This window comes from Lissotriton helveticus, chromosome 8 (assembly GCF_964261635.1).
Source record: "Lissotriton helveticus chromosome 8, aLisHel1.1, whole genome shotgun sequence".
Taxonomy (NCBI): Eukaryota; Metazoa; Chordata; class Amphibia; order Caudata; family Salamandridae; genus Lissotriton; species Lissotriton helveticus.
In genome coordinates, this window is record NC_136069.1 from 743,250,987 (window position 1) to 743,270,788 (window position 19,802).

The following is a 19,802-nucleotide window of genomic DNA, read 5'->3' on the forward strand; positions in this document are numbered from 1 at the left end:
GATGCAAATGTCACACCCCAGCTCCCTTTGTGTGACTGTCTAGAGGGAATGCACAAAGCCTAGCTGTCACCCACCTCAGACGTATATTCAGAGACAGGCAGAGGCACAAAATGGTAAAAGTAAGAAAGTGCCAACTTACTAAAAGTGGCATTTTCAGACTTAAATTTTAAAATCCAATTTCACCACAAGTTGTGATTTTAAATTGTGAGTCCATAGACACCAAACTCCAAATTTCTTTTTGCTACCAATTGTAAATTGTGAGAGATAGGCCTTGCAGAAGTAAAAAACAAATTTTGCATATTTTTTCCCCAGGGCATGTAAAACTCAAAAGTACATGTCCTGCTTGTAAATACACTGCACCATGCCCATAGGGCTGCCCAAGGCCTATTTTAGGGTGACGTGTATGTAATAAAAGAGAAGGTTTGGACCGGTCAAGTAGGTTACCTTGCCGGGTCAAAATGGCAGTTTAAAACTGCACACACAGGCTCAGCTGTAGCAGGCCAGAAACATGTTGAAAGGCATACTGAGGTGGGTGGCACAATCAGTGCTGCAGGCCCACTGGCAGCATTTCCTTTACAGGCCCTTGGCACATATAGCGCACTCTACTAGGGTCTTATAAGTAATTACATTTGCCAATTTCGGATAAGCCAATGTTACCACATTTTAAGAACAGAGCATGTGCACTTCAGCACTGGCTAGTAGTGGTAAAGTGCCCAGAGTCCTAAAGTCAACAAAAACGAGGTCAGAAAAAAGGGAGGAGGAAGGCAAAAAGTTTAGGTGCGACCCCGCAAAAAGGGCCAGGTCCAACAGGATCATATTTTGAGAAAACCGACCTACGCATTAATAGGCCAGTTCATAAAATACCGATTTGCAGGGGGATGCAGAACTACCTGCATAAACAATAATCATTAGCTAGGTAATAATATGCAACCCTGCGCGATTGGCTGCAATCACAGGGATGGTGGCCTGCAAGGGAAAGCAACACCATCCTTATAATTATATTCCAAATGAATATTTTTCTAAGCAGTCTTGTTCCTTAAAAGAACAATTGCTCCTGTAAAAATAAAAAAGATATATATGTTTTTCGTTTTGGAAATCTTGAGAGGGAAACAGACAGTGATTCCATAGCCTGCTGCCTTTTCTCTGCTGAGTCTGCGAACATGGGGGCATATTATCAAGGGGGTTTATCTCTGCTTTTTTGGCTTTTTAAAGCCAAGGAAGCGGAGATAAAATTATCTCCCCATTACCTAGCTGTCACTAACACCAGTTAGCGACAGCTAGTAGGAGATACCGACCATCTTGGGCCCCACTTTGCATGTCAGTGATATTTATCACTAATGACATGGGCGTGCCAAGATGTTAGCGACTGGAAACAGTCGCTAACATCGATATCTCCTATTACCAACTTTTGGAGATATTTGCGCTAAGCGCGAATATCTCCAAAAGCTAACACCTGCCCTGAGCAGTTCTTAGCCATGTTATCCAATGGGAGGTGGATAACATGGCTAAGAGCATTAGCTCGGTAATGCATGAATATCGCTGACTTTTCAGCGATATTCATGCATTGCGGCCGTTTTTATCGCATTTGCGATAAACCTTGTTATTACCAAGGTTTATCTGCGATAAAAATTGCCGCAGCTCAGCGGTAAAATCTTGTCTCTAACCAAGCAATAGCGATAATTATCGCTATTGCTTGGTAATATGCCCCATGATTCTCAAAGGGCAAATAAGAACTCCTTCCCCTTTGCGAATCAGTTATGACCGAACTCGGGTGTCGGTAACTCATCAGTAGTACGGTACTGCAATTACCCTTGTAATCTATTCGTGCATTCCATCCTGAATGAGAGTAGTGTGGGAATGCTTCTTTCATGCTTCCCTCGTATTTGCAATTCAATAATGATTTCAAAGTCCTTTTATAAGTCAGAAATAATTTTCTGACTCATAAATGTGCTTTTGTACCTGAAAGAAAAGTCCTTTTTCATCCGCTAACCCAGTGATTTTGCAAATCTCAGGGTTTGCAATCACAAAAGGGCTTCGTACATAAGGCCCCTGGTTTCTTCAGTGAAGTCACCTAGACATACTGTTGGCATTCTTGGCACAATGGTATTCGCTTAGTTTCTTGCTGTAATAACTAGACCTATTTGCTTTACCAGTGCTTGTTTTGTGCTATATATCGTTGAGCGACTTGAAGGAGGCTAATTTTAAATGCATGGGCTGGATGTAATGCAAGAAACATTTGATTAAGGAGGTGAAGCTTCTGCCCTAATAGCATGAATGTCATTTAGGGCCAGCAAGAGGTAGCAGCCACTACCTGTACTTTGCTATTTGATCCCTAGCAGAGCTCTTGCTACAGCTAGTCTTTGGGGATCATTAAAGCAGAAATGTACTTTCTGTATCAGAGCAACTTTGATGTCAACCATGCATTATGTGATTTCAACTACCCCTGACATTTTAGTGAATTAAAGATAATGCACAATAAGCATTGTGTACAAAACCCAGACCATTTGGAGTCAATGCAGAGAACATGTAGCTGGTGCTGTAACCCTGGTGCATTTGGCCATAGAGGAGCCTTGCAACTACATTCTGCAGCCTATGCACAATGTGTTTACTTCATTCTAAGTGAAAGCTATAAGGGAAATATGTAAATCTGTCTTTATATAGGCAAACCAAAAATCTGCGTAATTTATTTTTTATTTAAATTAAAAGATGCACAGACCTATCTTTAGGTTGTCATTCAGTCATTGCTTGATTGTTAAGCTGAAAATCGGTGGTATTTTGGATTAATTTGACAGACTTACTATGCCATTTTGAGCCCCCATCGTATGTAAGCAGTGAGAAAAAGGACTGTGAGGAAAGAGTGTAGAATGGCAAGCCAAGACAGTGAAGTGAGGTAAGTGAAAAACCCTGAAGAGATACACTCGTTGGAGTCTCATGGTAAATGCATGTAAACACAGCCCTGCCCTCTTAGCACCCTAGGTCCTACGAGTTTCTGCAAGTTGTCATTTATTTCTCTGGCACCTTTTACTAATCTCACCTGCTTGAGAATTGTGCACACACTACCAAACTTTATTCCATACCAGTGCATCCCTAAATTGCACCTTACGGTTGTTCTCGTGCACATGCTGCATGTTTTTTGAGGCGGAGAACAACCTTCCAATGTAATGATGACAGCTGGTAAGGCAGCAGTGCAGGATAGACAGTGACTGCAGGCAGGCAGGTGGAGGCAAAACTGGTGCTCAGCCTCCAGCACTATTATTGGAAAGTAGAAAAATAACATTGGCTACAGTGATGCCCCTAAACCGGTCCCAGGATGCTTGTTTTCAGTCCAGGGAGGACATGGCTTGGCAGTATCGGCTGGACTGTTCCCATGAGGCACAGGGTCAAAACTGATTTGCATATGGCTGGTTTAAACTGGGGTGGCATGGTGAGCAAAATAACGATGGATTTAACCCATATCTATTGACTGGGAAAGAATGTTTGATTTGCTCTGCATTCCGCCCATCATCTGTGTGTCTTTTACAGTCACTTCGTTGTTTGCTGTTTGTGGAGCCTGCTGCTGCGGGGCAGAGGGACTTTACTGTGAAAGGTCTCGAAGTCCCAGGAGCCCACTAACTGATTGCACATGTGCCTCTTTGCTGCAGAGACCCGCCCACAGCCGCCGCCTTATAGCTCCTCGCTGCACCTGCAGCGCGGTACGCGTGCATGCGCGCGCCGGGCGAAGCCCTGGCCCAGGGCGGACCCGTTTTAGCCCGTTGTAGCCCGAGGGAGACCGGACCGGGCCTCCTCTTTAACATCCAGTGTGTGCCATAACGAAGGCTCCCTAACCGCTTTGTGAGTACCTATTAAGTTCTTTGTACTCAGACTTGAAAATGGCTGGGCGTGAAGGTAGGGGGAAAAAGTGATGACGGGAGGGTATGTCGCTGGAACATTAGACCAATTCATTACGAGGGCAACGTCAGTTTTGAACCATGAGATAGCCATAACAGAGCGTCGGCTGTCTCAGGACTCCGTTTTCACCAAAAGGTCCTCAATAGGAGCTCTGTCAAACGCTCGTACACCGGAATGGCGCCAGCAAAGGGTTACTGCTGTTGGGCGCCAGAGTGGGACTAATATACAGCCACTCCAAGAAATGGTCAATACACCTCTGATTGGAGAATCTTTACAACCAGCACTAATGTCTGATAACTTATTAACTAGTTCTGATGTAAATATAGTAGTATGTACTCCCGAAGTCCCTGGTACTCCCCCCACAGTCACATGGATGTCATGAGGGGGCCATTCCTAAAAGGAAGCGGGCGGGAGTTGTTATGCAGGGTAGAAAGCCCAAGGTGCAAAAGCTCAATAATAATAAGGGGCCTGCCGTTGTGGTGCTAGAAGCCTCTGAAAACCTTCAGGAGACTTCGCCTGCACTAAATCCTTCTGATGTGGCGAACACTGCTAAAATACCATCTTTGTCAGAAGATCTACTCTTGGCCAAACTAGGCGCTCTCATTTTATCAGCATTGCAGCCGCAAGAGGGAAGAATGTCACTAATAGAGCAAAGGCTTACCAAAATTGAAGAATTCTCTAGGTCGAGTTTGGATTTTATCAAGGGTAAATAGGCTAACCAGGGGCATAAAATAGTAAAGCATGTCCCTGAAGGGGTACAGCCCACCACCTCAACATTTATTCCTAGCTGCCCTCCTAAAACCGTGGAAACTTCAACCTGCCTAAATACTAGTGCATGTCCAGATGGTTGTGTGCCCTTGGCCAGTAACACTAAAACACCCAAAGCCCTACAACATTCAGGAGAGGAAGACTGGAAAATTGTAGGCAGAAGGCAGAAAAGTAAAACGAGCTTTGAAGATTGGGGGTCTAACCTTCCACAAATTGATCTACCTCCTGAAAGCGCACCCTATGTAGTCGTTTTGGCAGGGGTTCCCAAACTGGGTGAAAATGTAACTGAGTCTTATAAAGAACTAAAAAATAAATCAATCTATTGGTTGAATCAAAATAGGCCACTCCCCAGGATTGTGAAATGCCAAATCCTATTTGCCCGAAGAGTGGGATGGGTGGGTCCTAGACCTAAAGACGTGGAGGGGGACTGCATTGTTTTTAATTTTAGGGACAGTGGGGTGGTTGAACATGTTTGTATGGGGCTAACTCAAAATTCCCAAACGTCAATCCAGTCCTTAGATCTAAGCTATTTCTATCCTCCCCCTAACAATAGTAGGAACCAAGCTTACCAAGGAACCAATAGGGGGTGGCGAGCCCAAAATACTGCCCAGAGCTATAGAGAGGAAGTGGATGGAAACCAGCATCCCTTAGATTTCCCAGCGAGTAATAGATTTAGTGTACATGATTTGGTCGATTGACTACCACCTACTATTACACCTACAGTTATATCACCTAAAAGGCAGAGGGCAATAAATACAGGAGGGATTTCCACTGGGAAGAACTGGGTCTCCTTGACCAATGAGGTAATAGGGCCTAGTGATAGTAGAAAAACACTCTCAGCTGATATGGATTTAGATGATGGGAATCAGGTTACAAGGATGGATGTATATACACTACCTAGTGAAGCTTTACCATCCCCTGAAGTTGTACCTTCTCCCGGCCTCTATATTAGTCTCTCTGGCTCATCAGATTGCCCTGGCCCAGAGGCAAATGTACTGATAAACATGGAGGGTCCCATTGGTGGCCTAAAAATGCTATCTTGGAACATCGCGGGCCTTGTTGCCAAACTTGATCTGCCAAGTTGGGGAGACTTCATAGATTCGCACGGGATTTGCCTCTTTCAAGAGACCTGAGCTTTAAGCCCTGTTCATAGAGTCGGGTTCGTGGCATATTGCGAGCCTGCTGTTAAGGGCCCTAGAGGTAGACCATCGGGGGGTTTATGTATATGGGTGGGAATGCACCTTGGATGTGCGGTGAAAAGAGTGGATACCCACTCTCCTGATATAACTTGTATTCTTATAACCCATGAAAAAGTACCAAAACTGGCACTTATTAATATATACTCTCGGCCAGTCCAGCATGGTGGGTCATCCCCGACTTTAGATTCCCTGGTGAGCCTTTTGAATTCTCTACCAGGTGACGTGTCTTTTTTGATTGGCGGGGATTTCAATTGCCATTTTGAACCCTTGAGTGGCTTCACGAATTCTATTACTAGTGATAAGGATGCACTTTGGTCAATTCCACCGCCAAATACATACCCGATAAATGGGTAGACCCCATTAGTCCTTCAAATGACTTCGCTCACACTTACCTTTTCCCTGAGGGTCTGTAAGGGGCACTTTCCAAGAGATAATACAGGGCACTCAACGTTTGAGAGGGTAGGTCAGGCTTCTGTCATTGATTATTTTTTAATTAGCCTTGAAATTTGGCACAAAGTGCCAGACTTCAGTGTTGCACAGCGCACCAAAAGTTATCATAATCCTTTGGTCATTATGATGGATTTTGTTATGATTGAAACAGATCAAGGACTTGTAATCCCCCCTAGAAGCAACTTTAGAATAGTGGATGGAGGTAGGCGTATGCGCTGGGCCACAATAACTCAATCTCCGGAAATAATGTCAAGAATGTATAATAGTATTAGCCCCATTCTAGAAAAGGCAAGCATTGTTTCCGGAAAAAACCCTAATGCTGGCAACTGTGATGATGCAGGGAAAATCCACCAGGAACTGGTTGTAACCCTGGGGGATTATTTTTTTACCAGCAGGCCAATCTTGCATAAACCATGTGGGGGAAAAAAAAACTGGTTTTAGGGTGGCAAACCGAACCCTTTTATCAGCCCTCAAGGGGGGGCGATCGTCTATGTATAAAGGAAGCTAGGCTCAATTTTAAGAACATTGTTTTTAATAGTAAATCAGAATGGGAAGCAGATAGATGGCAGTCTATTAAGACTGCCCTAGATGCAAAAGATGCAAGGTCCTTTTGGAATCTGGTCCATACAGGGAAGCCAGAGGGTAAGACTACTATCGAACCAAATATTGCTGAGGAAGCCTGGCGTCTCTACTTTAAGGAACTATATTCAATAACGTCAATTGAACCAAGTGAGACGCCGGTTTCTCTGATCCCTCGTGGAACATACCATCTTGCACCAAGGACGAGGTTAAACTAGCTCTGGAAAAGCTCCAATTGAATAAAGCACCAGGACTAGATAGGATCCCGGGAGACCTGTATAAAAATGAAATGGTAGTGTGGGTACCATATCTCCAACAACTCTTTAACGCAATCCTTCAGGGCCTCCAGGCTCCTAGCCCGTGGGCAGGGGCCAAGATCATCCCCATCTATAAAAAGGGGTCCCCCATGGAGACGGCCAATTATAGGCCAATTAGCCTAATTGATGTATCCCAAAAAATATACGCAAGGGTGCTACAAGAAAGATTGCAGGAATGGATTCGAGACCATGATATTTTGACCCTATTGCAAGCAGGTTTTAGGGCCAAAACCTCTACTATAGATAAGTTATTTAGGCTCCAGCTTATTTACTGGAAGCATGTAGTATTAGAAGGAGGGAGCTTATACCTTACCTTCGTGGATCTGAAATCTGCATTTGATATGGTGGACCGTAACCAGCTATGGAGTATTTTGTTGGCCATGGGAGTTCTGCCATACCTATGCTTTCAGTTTAAACAAGTCCACGAAGAGACTTTTGCTAGAGTAAGATATGGCAAGAACAGGCAATTAACGGCTCCGTTCCCCGTGGGTAAGGGGGTGAGGCAGGGCTGTGTGCTTGCGCCGACCCTCTTCTCCTGTAGTATAGTTCCTATATTCCCAATAGGCTCTGCGCATTGGAATAATATAAACAGTAGTGTAGACGTAGGACTGAGGTCGACTAAGTCTCTACTGACTATATTAGACTTAATTTGTTTCGCCAGCTAGCTCAGAGGTCACTAGAAACTTTCTCGAGTAAACGAGGAGGAGTTTAACTTCCCTGGATAGACAAGAAGGGATTAGCTTCTGACAACCATATAACATGACAACTTTGCTCCCTCAGAATAAGAGTGTATCTCTAGAGTCGTGTGAAAACAATAGACAGTTATTTCGCTCAGTCAATCGTGCATACTTAGTTTCACCAGAGTGCAGAGAATAGAGAGACGGGCGTTTTCAATAAAAGGTGTTATTTATTGAGCAGTCTTCTTTCTCATGCAAGAGAAATGAATTGCCACAATTGCAATACTTATAGTAAAGTAAAGTGCGTACAGTAAAAGTAGTATTATGAAATAATACTGTAAAAGCATTGATATGGTTTCTTAGCCATATGATACTTTAAAATAGATAAAATATATACATAAAAACCTTGACTAACGTACTAAACTGGTGCTTCTAAATACGCCTACCTCAGTGTACCTGACCTAAGCCTAATACGTGGGAAGGAGTAAGTAAGTAGCAGTTTAAGTTAAGTTGGTTTTGCCAAGGAATCTGAATCAAGAATTCTCTTAAGGATTTAGTCAGCTCCGTACCTGGGTAATAGAATGCAGGAGGTCTGGTATCTCTCTCTCAGGACTCGATATCCCAGCAACCCGCAAGGGTATCTGGAAACACCGGAGCTGGATTTCTCAGCAGGAGAAAAGACAGCGTCTCTCTCAGTGCGTCAAAAGGGAGGGGCGGCTTCCGTGGGCTCTCGCATCAGCTGGGCTCTTGGGCAAGTAGATAGCCGCTCTGATCCAAACCACTGTGTGTTTGCTTGGATTGGTGTCACTACAACGCGGTTTTTTACAACGCATTCCGTTACATCGGAATTTTTACAACGCAGGATCCATTACATCGGATGCCATTACAACGCATGGCATTACATAGCAGATGCTATTACAACGCATGGCATTACATCGTAAGTATAGGTAAGTATACCTTTTTAAAAAAAATGTAATTAAGTTAATTTAATTAATTTAATTTAATTAATTTAATTAAAATACATTTTAAAATAGTAATTAATTTAATTTAATAAATTTAAATCTATTTATTTAATTTAATTTTAATAAAAATTGTAATTAATTTTAATTAATTAATATAATGAAATTAATTTAATTTAAATATTTTTAAAATTGTAATTAAATTAAATTAATTAAAATAATTTATTTAATTTAATTAATTTAATTAAAAAATGTAATTAATATAATATAATTAATTTAATTTAATAAATATATTTTAATTAATTTATAAATGGTAAATATAATTTAATTAGCCCTAAGCACAAACCCAACCCTGAACCCTAAAACACCCCTGTACCCCAAAACCCAAACCCAACCCTAAAACCTAAAAACACCCCTGTACCCCAAAACCCAAACCCTGCCCTGAAACCTAAAAACACCCCTGTACCCCAAAACCCAAACCCTGCCCTGAAACCTAAAAACACCCCTGTACCCCAAAACCCAAACCCTGCCCTGAAACCTAAAAACACCCCTGTACCCCAAAACCCAAACCCTGCCCTGAAACCTAAAAACACCCCTGTACCCCAAAACCCAAACCCTGCCCTGAAACCTAAAAACACCCCTGTACCCCAAAACCCAAACCCTGCCCTGAAACCTAAAAACACCCCTGTACCCCAAAATCCAAACCCTGCCCTGAAACCTAAAAACACCCCTGTACCCCAAAACCCAAACCCTGCCCTGAAACCTAATAACACCCCTGTACCCCAAAACCCAAACCCTACCCTGAAACCTAAAAACACCCCTGTACCCCAAAACCCAAACCCTACCCTGAAACCTAAAAACACCCCTGTACCCCAAAACCCAAACCCTACCCTGAAACCTAAAAACACCCCTGTACACCTGTACTTATTTTAAAAATTACTTTAATTAATATAATAAATAACAAATTAATAATATTAAAAAACATAAATAAATATATTTAATTATAATTAATATTAATAAAATTAAAAAAAATTAAATACTTACCTATACTTACGATGTAATGCCATGCGTTGTAATAGCATCTGCTATGTAATGCCATGCGTTGTAATGGCATCCGATGTAATGGATCCTGCGTTGTAAAAGTTCCGTTGTAAAAGACTCCCGTTGTAAAAGTTGCGATGTAACGGTGCATCACCGTTTGCTTAAGGCAACGTTGGTATATTTATACCTGAAAGGTGCCGGGTTTGATGTAAGGTTGGACATAAGACGTCAATAAAGATGTCACTAAGAACTGGCCGTCCTTTCAGTGCTCGCAGGAGTTCTTGGACAAATCAAAACAGGAGCATGGGTAATTCCCAGGTTGCTGGAGGTTTGGTTTGTTTAAAGAACGCGTTGTACTTTCTAGGAGTCTAGGGAAGTAGCCTTGCCTGATTTGGACTGCATGGGCTATGACTAAATATGGATATGGTTCTTATGCCTTTATAAGGATATTATTTATTACAACCATATAAGGGCATAAATCGGGAATATCGAATTAGGGTCCTAGATAGAAACACAACACTCCCTCTTCCTAAACGGTTTAATTGAAGAGTTATCTGCCACTAAGGACATAGACTCCCTGAAATTGGCCCTCTGTAGATTTCCCTCATTAATGTTTGCTGACGATACCCTGCTGCTTTCGAAGTCGGCAATGGGTATGCAGCATGTGCTAAATGCATTTAGCCAGTTCTGAAAAAAGAGGAACCTTGTGGTCAATATTAGCAAAACTAAGTACATGGTCTTTAATGTTAATTCCATAAACTGCCCGCACCTGGTGATGGAGGGTAGACCCCTCGAAAGGGTACCCATCTTTGATTATCTGGGGCTCACCTTGAATGATAAAATGGGGTGGGGCACCCAAATGGACAAGGCTAATCTAAAATTGATTCAGGCTGCTGGGGGGATTTTTAAAGTCCAGAAGAAATGTGTTTTAAAGACTATAAGCCCACCACTTGAAATTTATAACGTCCAAGCCAGGTCAGCTTCCCTATATGGAGCAGAACTGTGGGGGCATAGGTCTTCCAATTCCCTCACAAAAACGGAAAATGGTTTTATTAGATAAATCCTGACTCTACCGAAAAGCACACCATTAGTCCCCCTAAGGATGGATTTTAATATCCTTCCTATTGCGGATCTCATAGCGTCACACCCGTTGCTTTACTGGCGGCGGTTGTGGAGTATTCCAGAGTTGAGCTGCTATAGAGAAGAATTAAAAGCAGTAATGTCAGCAATAGGGGCTGATAGTATACCCTGGCTTTCGTTTATACGGGACTCCTTTAGGGCAATTGGTAGGGAGAACCTTTGGTTGAACCCAGAAGTCTCCTGCCCTGCCATTTCTAAGAAAACTATGGCTAGTGCATTAAAAGAGTATAAACTGACTAAAATTATGCAGTCAGTTAATTCCGCGAGTTTAACCTATGGGATCTTGGATTTTAAGTGCCACTATGAGTTAGAGCGGGTGTTGGATTCTATTCAACCGACATTAGCGATGAAGTTGTTTTTACAATTTAGATACGGAACCCTACCGCTATTTGCGATTACAAATAGATGGGTGGGATTATCCAGTTGGCTTTGTCCTGGCTGCCACGCGGAGGAAGAAACTATGGTCCATGTAGTGCTCTTCTGCGCGGCATATAAACAAGCTAGGCAGAAGTGGATTATTCAACTTTGCAAGAACCTGGGTATTGGGAGCGATCTTGATTTTTTTAGGATCCTAAAAACAGATACCGACCCGGTTCATGTAGTTGTAATATCAACATTTTTGTTTGCTATGTGGTCAACACGAAGCAACCTGTTAAAAGTGGAGCAGACCACTAGTAATCTATAACACCCTTTCTTTTTATTTGTGGTACTATGATCAACTCAGGAATCCCTAATTTTAGTTTGTGGTGGATCGAGGTAAATTAGACTGAGATCTAGTAGCACGCACTTTGGGTTCGGATGTTGACCATGGGACTTTTTTTAGACTTTTAGAATGTTATGAATTTTTATGTCTAATTTATATTTTTATGGTATGTTTCAAAATCAGGAAATTCCCATAAAGACGATTTCTACATTCTTAATGAAATGTATTATTTTTCATTGTATGCCTAGTCGACAATGTATTTTGTGATCTAGTAATTCTCATCCAGCTTGGATCTATAAATGATGTAAATTTAATGTGCTTTTATGGCTATAAATGGTCGCAATAACATTTTTTTTTTACTTTGACTAATCTCACCTGCTTGAGAATTGTGCACACACTACCAAACTTTATTCCATACCAGTGCATCCCGAAATTGCACCTTACGGTTGTTCTCGTGCACATGCTGCATGTTTTTTGAGGTGGAGATCAACCTTCCAATGTAATGATGACAGCTGGTAAGGCAGCAGTGCAGGATAGACAGTGAGTGCAGGCAGGCAGGTGGAGGCAAAACTGGTGCTCAGCCTCCAGCACTATTATTGGAAAGTAGAAAATTAACATTGGCTACAGTGATGCCCCTAAACCGGTCCCAGGATGCTTGTTTCCGGTCCAGGGAAGACATGGCTTGGCAGTATCGGCTGGACTGTTCCCATGAGGCACAGGGTCAAGACTGATTTGCATATGGCTGGTCTAAACTGGGGTGGCATGGTGAGCAAAATAACAATGGATTTAACCCATATCTATTGACTGGGAAAGAATGTTTGATTTGCTCTGCATTCCGCCCATCATCTGTCTGTCTTTTACAGTCACGTATGCCCATTGTCAGGCATGAGTCTTAAATAATATGAAGTAGCAAGTGGAGTCTATGGCTCATGTTGATTTACAGGCAAAAAAAGGAAAAAAACAAAATGACGACTATGTGGCAGAGAACAAAATAGCCTACCTATCCCGAAGCCACTATATATTTCTCTGGAATAAAGTGAGGTGCCTCATGTAGCAACTGCATGGTGAGGCCCTTCAGTGCTCATTAGCGTAAATGGCAAATCAATTCTGTTGAAGTTTACAAAACAGTTGCCAAATTGAGCATTAGAGGATTAATGTTGGATCTCACATTTTCTCCAGGAAATATTCTTAGCTGTGTTTTTAGTTTTCACACCAGATACTCAAGCTGCTTTCAGAGTGAACCTTATTGCTAATCCATAACACTGTACTTTGAATATGATTTCATGCTACATATTCATTATCTTTGGCATCATATGATTGTTTTACTTTAAACGTTCATGGAATGCGTGTTATTGACCAATGTGTACAGCAGTGCTTATTTTATCAATAAATAAGTGCCAGGGGCCTCATGGGGAGGCCATTACAGCATGCACCACCCACTGCCCGTGACAGTACCAACTCGACTACTAACCATTGCACTCTTACAAGCCTGACAAATCAGACTATTCCAGGCCCCCAAAGCTATAAGAATGGTTTGGGGGCAGGCATTAGTCAGTTTTAATGTATATTAACGTTGTTCTGCTCTTCTCTAAATTAGACAAACATCGCCACCATGTGGCAGACTGTCAAAAGTGCCGGTGTTGACAATTATCTGCTGGTGCCAAGCACCGGAAACAACCTTCTCAAATTAAGCACTGGGTACAGGCAATGTATCCACTCTAACGGATTTATCGTTTATCGTCTTTAGGTGGCAAAGGCATGGCTGGCTGGGAAGGTGGTATCCGTGTACCTGGAATATTCACATGGCTGGGTGTGTTACCTGCTAACACGGAGATTGATGAACCTACAAGTCTTATGGATGTTTATCCTACAGTGGTGCATCTTGCAGGAGGAACATTGCCGCAAGACAGGTACACACACTTCTCAGCTTTTTAGCTCCAATGTCGTGTGGGAATTCTGGATGGAATGTGGGAATTTTGGATGGTAAAAGTTTTGAAATCGGGTGCATGTTAATGAGTTTTTTTGTCTTATGTGTGGATATTGAATTTTGTACTCCCATACTTTGACAATTTGAATTTGAGTGGTAAAGGAAAATCAGATATGGATCCTGGTAAGTCTTGGCTGAAAACATTTTCTATGATTTTTCCTTTCAGATGGAACATTTTCAAAACTAACATAGGCAAGTCATAAAACGGCACAGGAAATATATTTATCCATGCACATTCATTTGAAGTTGAATGCTAATTCTTTAAGTGACTGTTCAGACTCCATTAAAAAAAAACTGCAGCCCTGTGTACTGCGAAATGAAGGAAGTCAGAATGCACAAGCCTCACTGGGGACTGTAACACACATTCCGCCAAAGCCACCCCCCCCCCCCACTTGCAGACTACAAACCCTACATTTTCAAAATCAATGACTTTTCCCTGTTTCAGGAATGCATCCAGTCACGTGTCAACCTTTCTGCCTTGCAACATCCCCCAAAATAGATGGAGTGGAGGCTGATGCTTCTACAGCAGTGTGACAGATAATAATGAAAAACCCAAAGCCAAGGAAGGGCATCAGTCTTTCAGTTGTAGTCTGATGATAGACACCCTATGAATTTACACTTCCAAATGAATGAGGTGGACAGCCAACTTCTTGTATTAAATGCATGTTTTACATCGTATGGTTGAAGGAATGGGCCAGTTATATTACCTGCCATCCATGTTTTGGTATAATTAAGCAGACAGTTGGGTGTACGCACTTTGAAATGACCCAAACTATGACAGAACAGTCCTCTCGTCATGAATTGTAATGAAAACCTGTACTATCCACCACCGATGAATTTCATAGCTAGCAGTACATTGCAACTCAAGACACTGTGCTGGTCTTTTTAGTACTTTTTGTAAACATGCTCCTGCAGGAATCCAATGTGGTTGCTTCAAGCTGTCCACCATGCCACAGTAATGACAGTGTATGGTTGGTTGAACAGTTGTGTTCTTGTACAGAAATTGTCTGTGTAAAGGTTATAACCTTTTTGAAAGAGATTAAGCAAGATCCCACACACTCTTTTTTCGTGTCCTCATATGACAACAGACTCAATGTGCCACAACCTAAGGGGTCAGTTGACCATCCTCCATTATCACTGTGAATCTCAGAAGTGGGCGAGAACAAAGAATGGTAAGGGGGTGCCCTTGTACACCACCTCAAATCTGAAAGTTAGGCTTAATCATAGGACCAGCGGAAAATCAGCGTTGCTCTTTCTCCCAGATCCAATTTACAGACTCTGCCCACTGATTTCTCCCAGCTCCCAGCTCCCAGCAGCAGGGGGGATGGGTTTCAGACAGTCTATACAGATCTCTCTCATTGTTAACAAAATGAGATAGAGAAACAGGCCTTTTTTGCCTGTGTGATGTGCACCAATCCAGTTGAACATTCATCCCAAACAGGATCAGGAGGGGGGCACGCTGTGATCTGTTCCCTAAACATCACTCTCAACACACTGTCCCAAAAGATGCTCAAACTGGGGCAAGACACAAACATCTTAATATAATTCACGTTATCCTCCCCACATCGTTTACAATGGAGGGATGTGTGTGGTGGGGAGGGGGCATCTACAGCAAATGTTGGCCAAGTTAGATATCTTCTGTGCCAGGTAAAAAGACGATTTTACCTAAGTGGTGCTGATTTGACAGTAGAATAAAAAAGGCGTAAAGAGGATTGACAAATGTTGGGATGTTCGACCGGTTGATATCCAACTCAAGGTTGGACAGGTATTCTGCATCTCTCCCTATCTGCTTTCAGCAGCCCCCAATACCAGACAGAGATTTCCTTTGTTATCAGCTTGGGGTCCTGTAACCCATCCTCCATTGCCCATCTCTCCCTGCCATCCCATTCATGCCCAAACCCCCATGAAGGCAATTATTTATACTATGACTGTGTGCCCTTAATTTCTGCCCTTAGCGCCACCCATATGATTACCCTAATGCCTACCCGTAATTACCCCCATTGATTAATACCCACTTTTATCAATGGGATACTCGGCTTCTATTGCAAAAAAGATTGTGTACCTGGGGAATTCCAATCTGTGGCAAACTCTGAGTAATATGAAATTCCAAGGATTTTCCTTGTGCGATACCAAACATCAAGAAAGCCCCGCCACACTTTCAGCCAAACCTTCTTAAAGTCCTTTTGGTCCCCAAACCTATAAAGGAAATCATCTGCCCAATTAGATTCAACAACCCTGCATAGGTTCTGCCCCAGCGAAAGTAATCTGCGCTCCCAAGAGCACTGTACAGTTCCTAAATTGAAAGGAAAGTTAATATGGGAAAGCATTCACCAGTGCCATCCCACCGTTAGCCATTTTTCTCTGTAGTTTCTTCCAACTAAGCCTAGGACTTTTAGAGGCCCCTATAGAACTCCCTATCATCCTTGAATCTTATCTAAACTGCTTTTGGAAAAGGAGAGAGGGATATTGCCTAGAGTCAACTTGGGGAGGATTGTCATCTTTACAAAATTTGCTCTACCATGAAGGTCAAATAGAAGATGACCCCACCTATATAGGACTGGTTCAATTTCCTTCCTCATCCTCCTCAAATTATAATCCAGTACCTCTTCCAATTTATACAAAAATGAGATATGCAAATACCTGATCAGCCTGGCATTGCTCCCCCCCCAGGACTTGCTATAGTCCATACCATCATGTCTATCTTATTTATGGAATAGCCCCAGAAGGCCCAAAATGCTTCTGTTATGACCTCCATACGCTCCACTGTTTCCTGTGGATTGCTCATATACACAATTATATAATCTGCCTAAAGGCCCAGTTTGAATTTATACTACTGTGATTCAAAAGGCACAATTTCCGCTTCTGCCCTAAAAGCCTGCACCAACGACTCTATACAATTCAAAAGTAGTGGAGGCAGTGGGCAGCCCTGACATATCCCCCTCAAGATCCTGACCTTCCTTGTCAGTCTCCCAATAACCAAAATGTAAGCTGACAGAGCCTTGTAGAGGGCTTTAACAAGTAGTAGTAATAGGAAACTTTATTGTTTGGTCAATAAAAACTGAAAGAACTGTGTGCAAGAAGCAGATAAATATGCAATTAATAAGAATAGAGTTGTCTTTGTCCCATTTTCCTTTCATGTGAAACAGAGTCAATTTACTGATCTATGTCCTCACAACTTTCAAGTGAGTTCATGCAGTGTTCAACAAAAATGGATGCTTTGTTTTTTGAAAGATAGATACATTTACCTCTGAGCGCTCTTGTGAGACTTAATCTCAAAAGCATTCGTAAAATGCAAGGAATCAGTTTAAAATGTTAAAACAGCAGCCTACAATACCATTATGCTTATTGACGGATTAGATCCCTAAGCAGATTTAATATGGGCAATCCACTTTTCATGCCCCAGACATGGATTAAAAATACTGTGCCCGGTCCCATTCCCTATTTAGATCTCTCTGTCGGCCCGGGACTGCGGGTCAGTCTGGCACAGGTGAAATAGTGCTTTAACTACAGCAACAAAACCTAAGAGGAGTCCAAATACCTCTACGATCTCCCACAAATAAACCCAACACACCCTATCAAACTCCTTGGTGGCGTCAATGGTAACAATATCCAAAGGGTCTGAATTCGCAGTTGCCCTGGACACTGGAGACTGAATGGTAACATTGGACTTGCAGGATTCACACTTCTGCATTCCCGTCCTGCCTGCCCTCAGGCATTATCTGCAGTTCATGGTGGGCAAAGAGCGCTTTCCAGTTTTCTTTGCTCTCCTTCAGCCTCATCAGCGCCCAAGTGTGTGCATGAAAGTGATGGAGGTGGTTGTAGCACATCTGTGAATGTCAGGGGTTCCAGTCTTCCTCTACTGCGATGATTGGCTGTTGAAGGCAGACTTAACCCAGGCAGTCGGCTACCACTGCACTACTTAGGTGGAGCCGCTGCATAACTGTGCACTGTGGTTGATAACCATAAAAACAGCTTTCCTAGTGGCCATTACATTGGCCAGGAGGGTCAGCGAACTGCAGGCACTGTGTGTGCACCTTTCTAATACCACCTTTTGGCAGGCCTTTAAACAGGCCTTTAACCATGTGCCTATTTCCTTCCAAAGTAGTGACACCTTTTCATGTAGGTTAAACCATCTAAAGAAGAAGAGAGATTCCACTGCCTGGACCCAAAAACTGCATTGTCATTCTACCTTGATCGTACCAATGAATTCCCTGTGGACGATCAACTCTTTGTAGGATTTCGATGGAGCTAAGAAGGGGAAGGCCTTGACAGAAATGGACCATCTCATGAAGGATAGTGCACTGCATACATATCTTTTACACACTTGCCAAAAAGCAACACATTCTCTGGGCTTGCATGCTTATTCTACTAGAGCCAAAGCTGCAACCACTCTGTTAGCCCATAGAGTCCCTGTCCTAGACATCTAACAGGCAGCTATGTAGGCATCTCTGCACACATTTACTAAACACTACTGCCTTGACAGCCGGGTTTGTAGTGACGGGCACTTTGCTAGTTCAGTCCTGCAGGACTTTTCGGTTTTGCAGACCCATCTGTGGGGAGAAATTGCATGGGTATCCATTCTAAAGTAAGGAATCTGCAGCTACCAGTCTCTATCAAATGAACAAGTTTCTTATCTTTAGTAGCATCATATCTGATATAGACTTCATCTAGATGCAGATTCTTTTCTGCCCTACCACCCTCCCGGCTCTGCAAACTGATTACAATGTGAGGGTCGCTCTTCTAAGGGCCTTTGAATTTCACACCAGTTGTCAGTGTTTTTCGTGGCTCCTGGCATGAAAAGTCATGAAAAGAAGTTGTTGTCAGCTCGCTGGGGTGGTGCCTATATATGCACCACATACGTCATTTGCGGCGCGGAATCTGCGGCCTATAGGGAGCTAAACGGCACTACCTACCGCCAAACATGGTTGCTGCTTAAACATTTCTGGAATCAGTCTGTGGTTTGGGGAATTTTCTAAGGTAAGGAATCTGCGGATAGATGAAGTCTTTACCAGAAAAGGCATCACCTAAAGTAAGTAACTAGTTCAATTATGTTATAATATCGACCCTTTCCGAAAACAAAAGCTAGTAACTAATTAATTGTGCAACTCGGTGTTTCCATCTCCACGTATGAATGAACAAGATAATTCCCTATTTTGCCTCAGATTCTTAAATGTACCCAATTCCCCCATAGACTCAGTTTTACCCGATCTTCCCTCCCTATCCCACCCCTGTGATCGCCTCTTTCACTGCAACATATATTAGTATTTTTGTCCTCCGAGTCTTACCTTATGGCCATTTTGGAGGTCCCTGTCTCTCATCTATCCGTCAAATGTAAAGTGCACTTCAGTTTTGAGTAGAGCTATATAAGAATCATAATTAGAATATATAAACTAATATGGAAACATATGCTTGGTATGAGGAGACACATATTTACTATGGCTATTGTTCCCAGGCTTATAGAGGTATTTTAAAAGTCATCTTAGATTTCTCTAAAGCCAGCTAATCCAGAAGGCATGACCTTGATTTAAGGTAAAATGCCTACAGACCTCTTATCTTGTTTGCTCTATGAAAGTGGCTCCAGTGCAGGAACTTTGTGAAAAATTATTATTTTTTTATGATGGCAAATTTCAGACTATCAAGTACAAGGTTACATGATTACATTTTCACGGCCCTAGTTCATTTCAGCTTCCTCCTATTCTACAGCTTCCTTTCCTTAGCTGAGAAAAGCACTCACCACTGGAAATATACTGTCCTCATCACCTTTAAATCAATGTCCAGTCCAGTCAAGGGTTTGACCTATCACCATCACATCTTTGCCAATTAAAACATTTGACACAGTTCACTTCTGCCTTTTGTCATCCAGTATCTTGAAATCATTGAAGTATCTCTCAGCACTGGAGTGGCTCCTTTGACAATAAAGAGCCTCATTTATGAGGCTTGTTGCACTGCCGGAATGCTACTTTTTGTGTTGTTCCGTGGCACAGGAGTCTGATCCATATTTACGAGGCAGCACTAAGCCACTTTTTTTGGCTTAATGTTGCCTTGTAAATATTGTTCCCTTTAATGCAGGGGCGTGCAATGGGTGTTGTTGGGG

The 19,802-nt window shown here is 42.4% G+C and overlaps 1 protein-coding gene across 3 annotated transcripts in view; it reads left to right on the plus strand.

The window, feature by feature from the left end:
* LOC144772896 (arylsulfatase D-like) overlaps positions 1 to 19,802 on the plus strand; it is a 547,027-nt gene that overhangs the window by 500,654 nt on the left and 26,571 nt on the right. For all 3 annotated transcript variants that reach the window (XM_078657568.1, XM_078657569.1, XM_078657570.1), the window contains one exon: positions 13,469 to 13,631. In XM_078657568.1, coding sequence (XP_078513694.1) covers positions 13,469 to 13,631 — 163 coding nt within the window. The remainder of the gene's footprint in view (positions 1 to 13,468; positions 13,632 to 19,802) is intronic.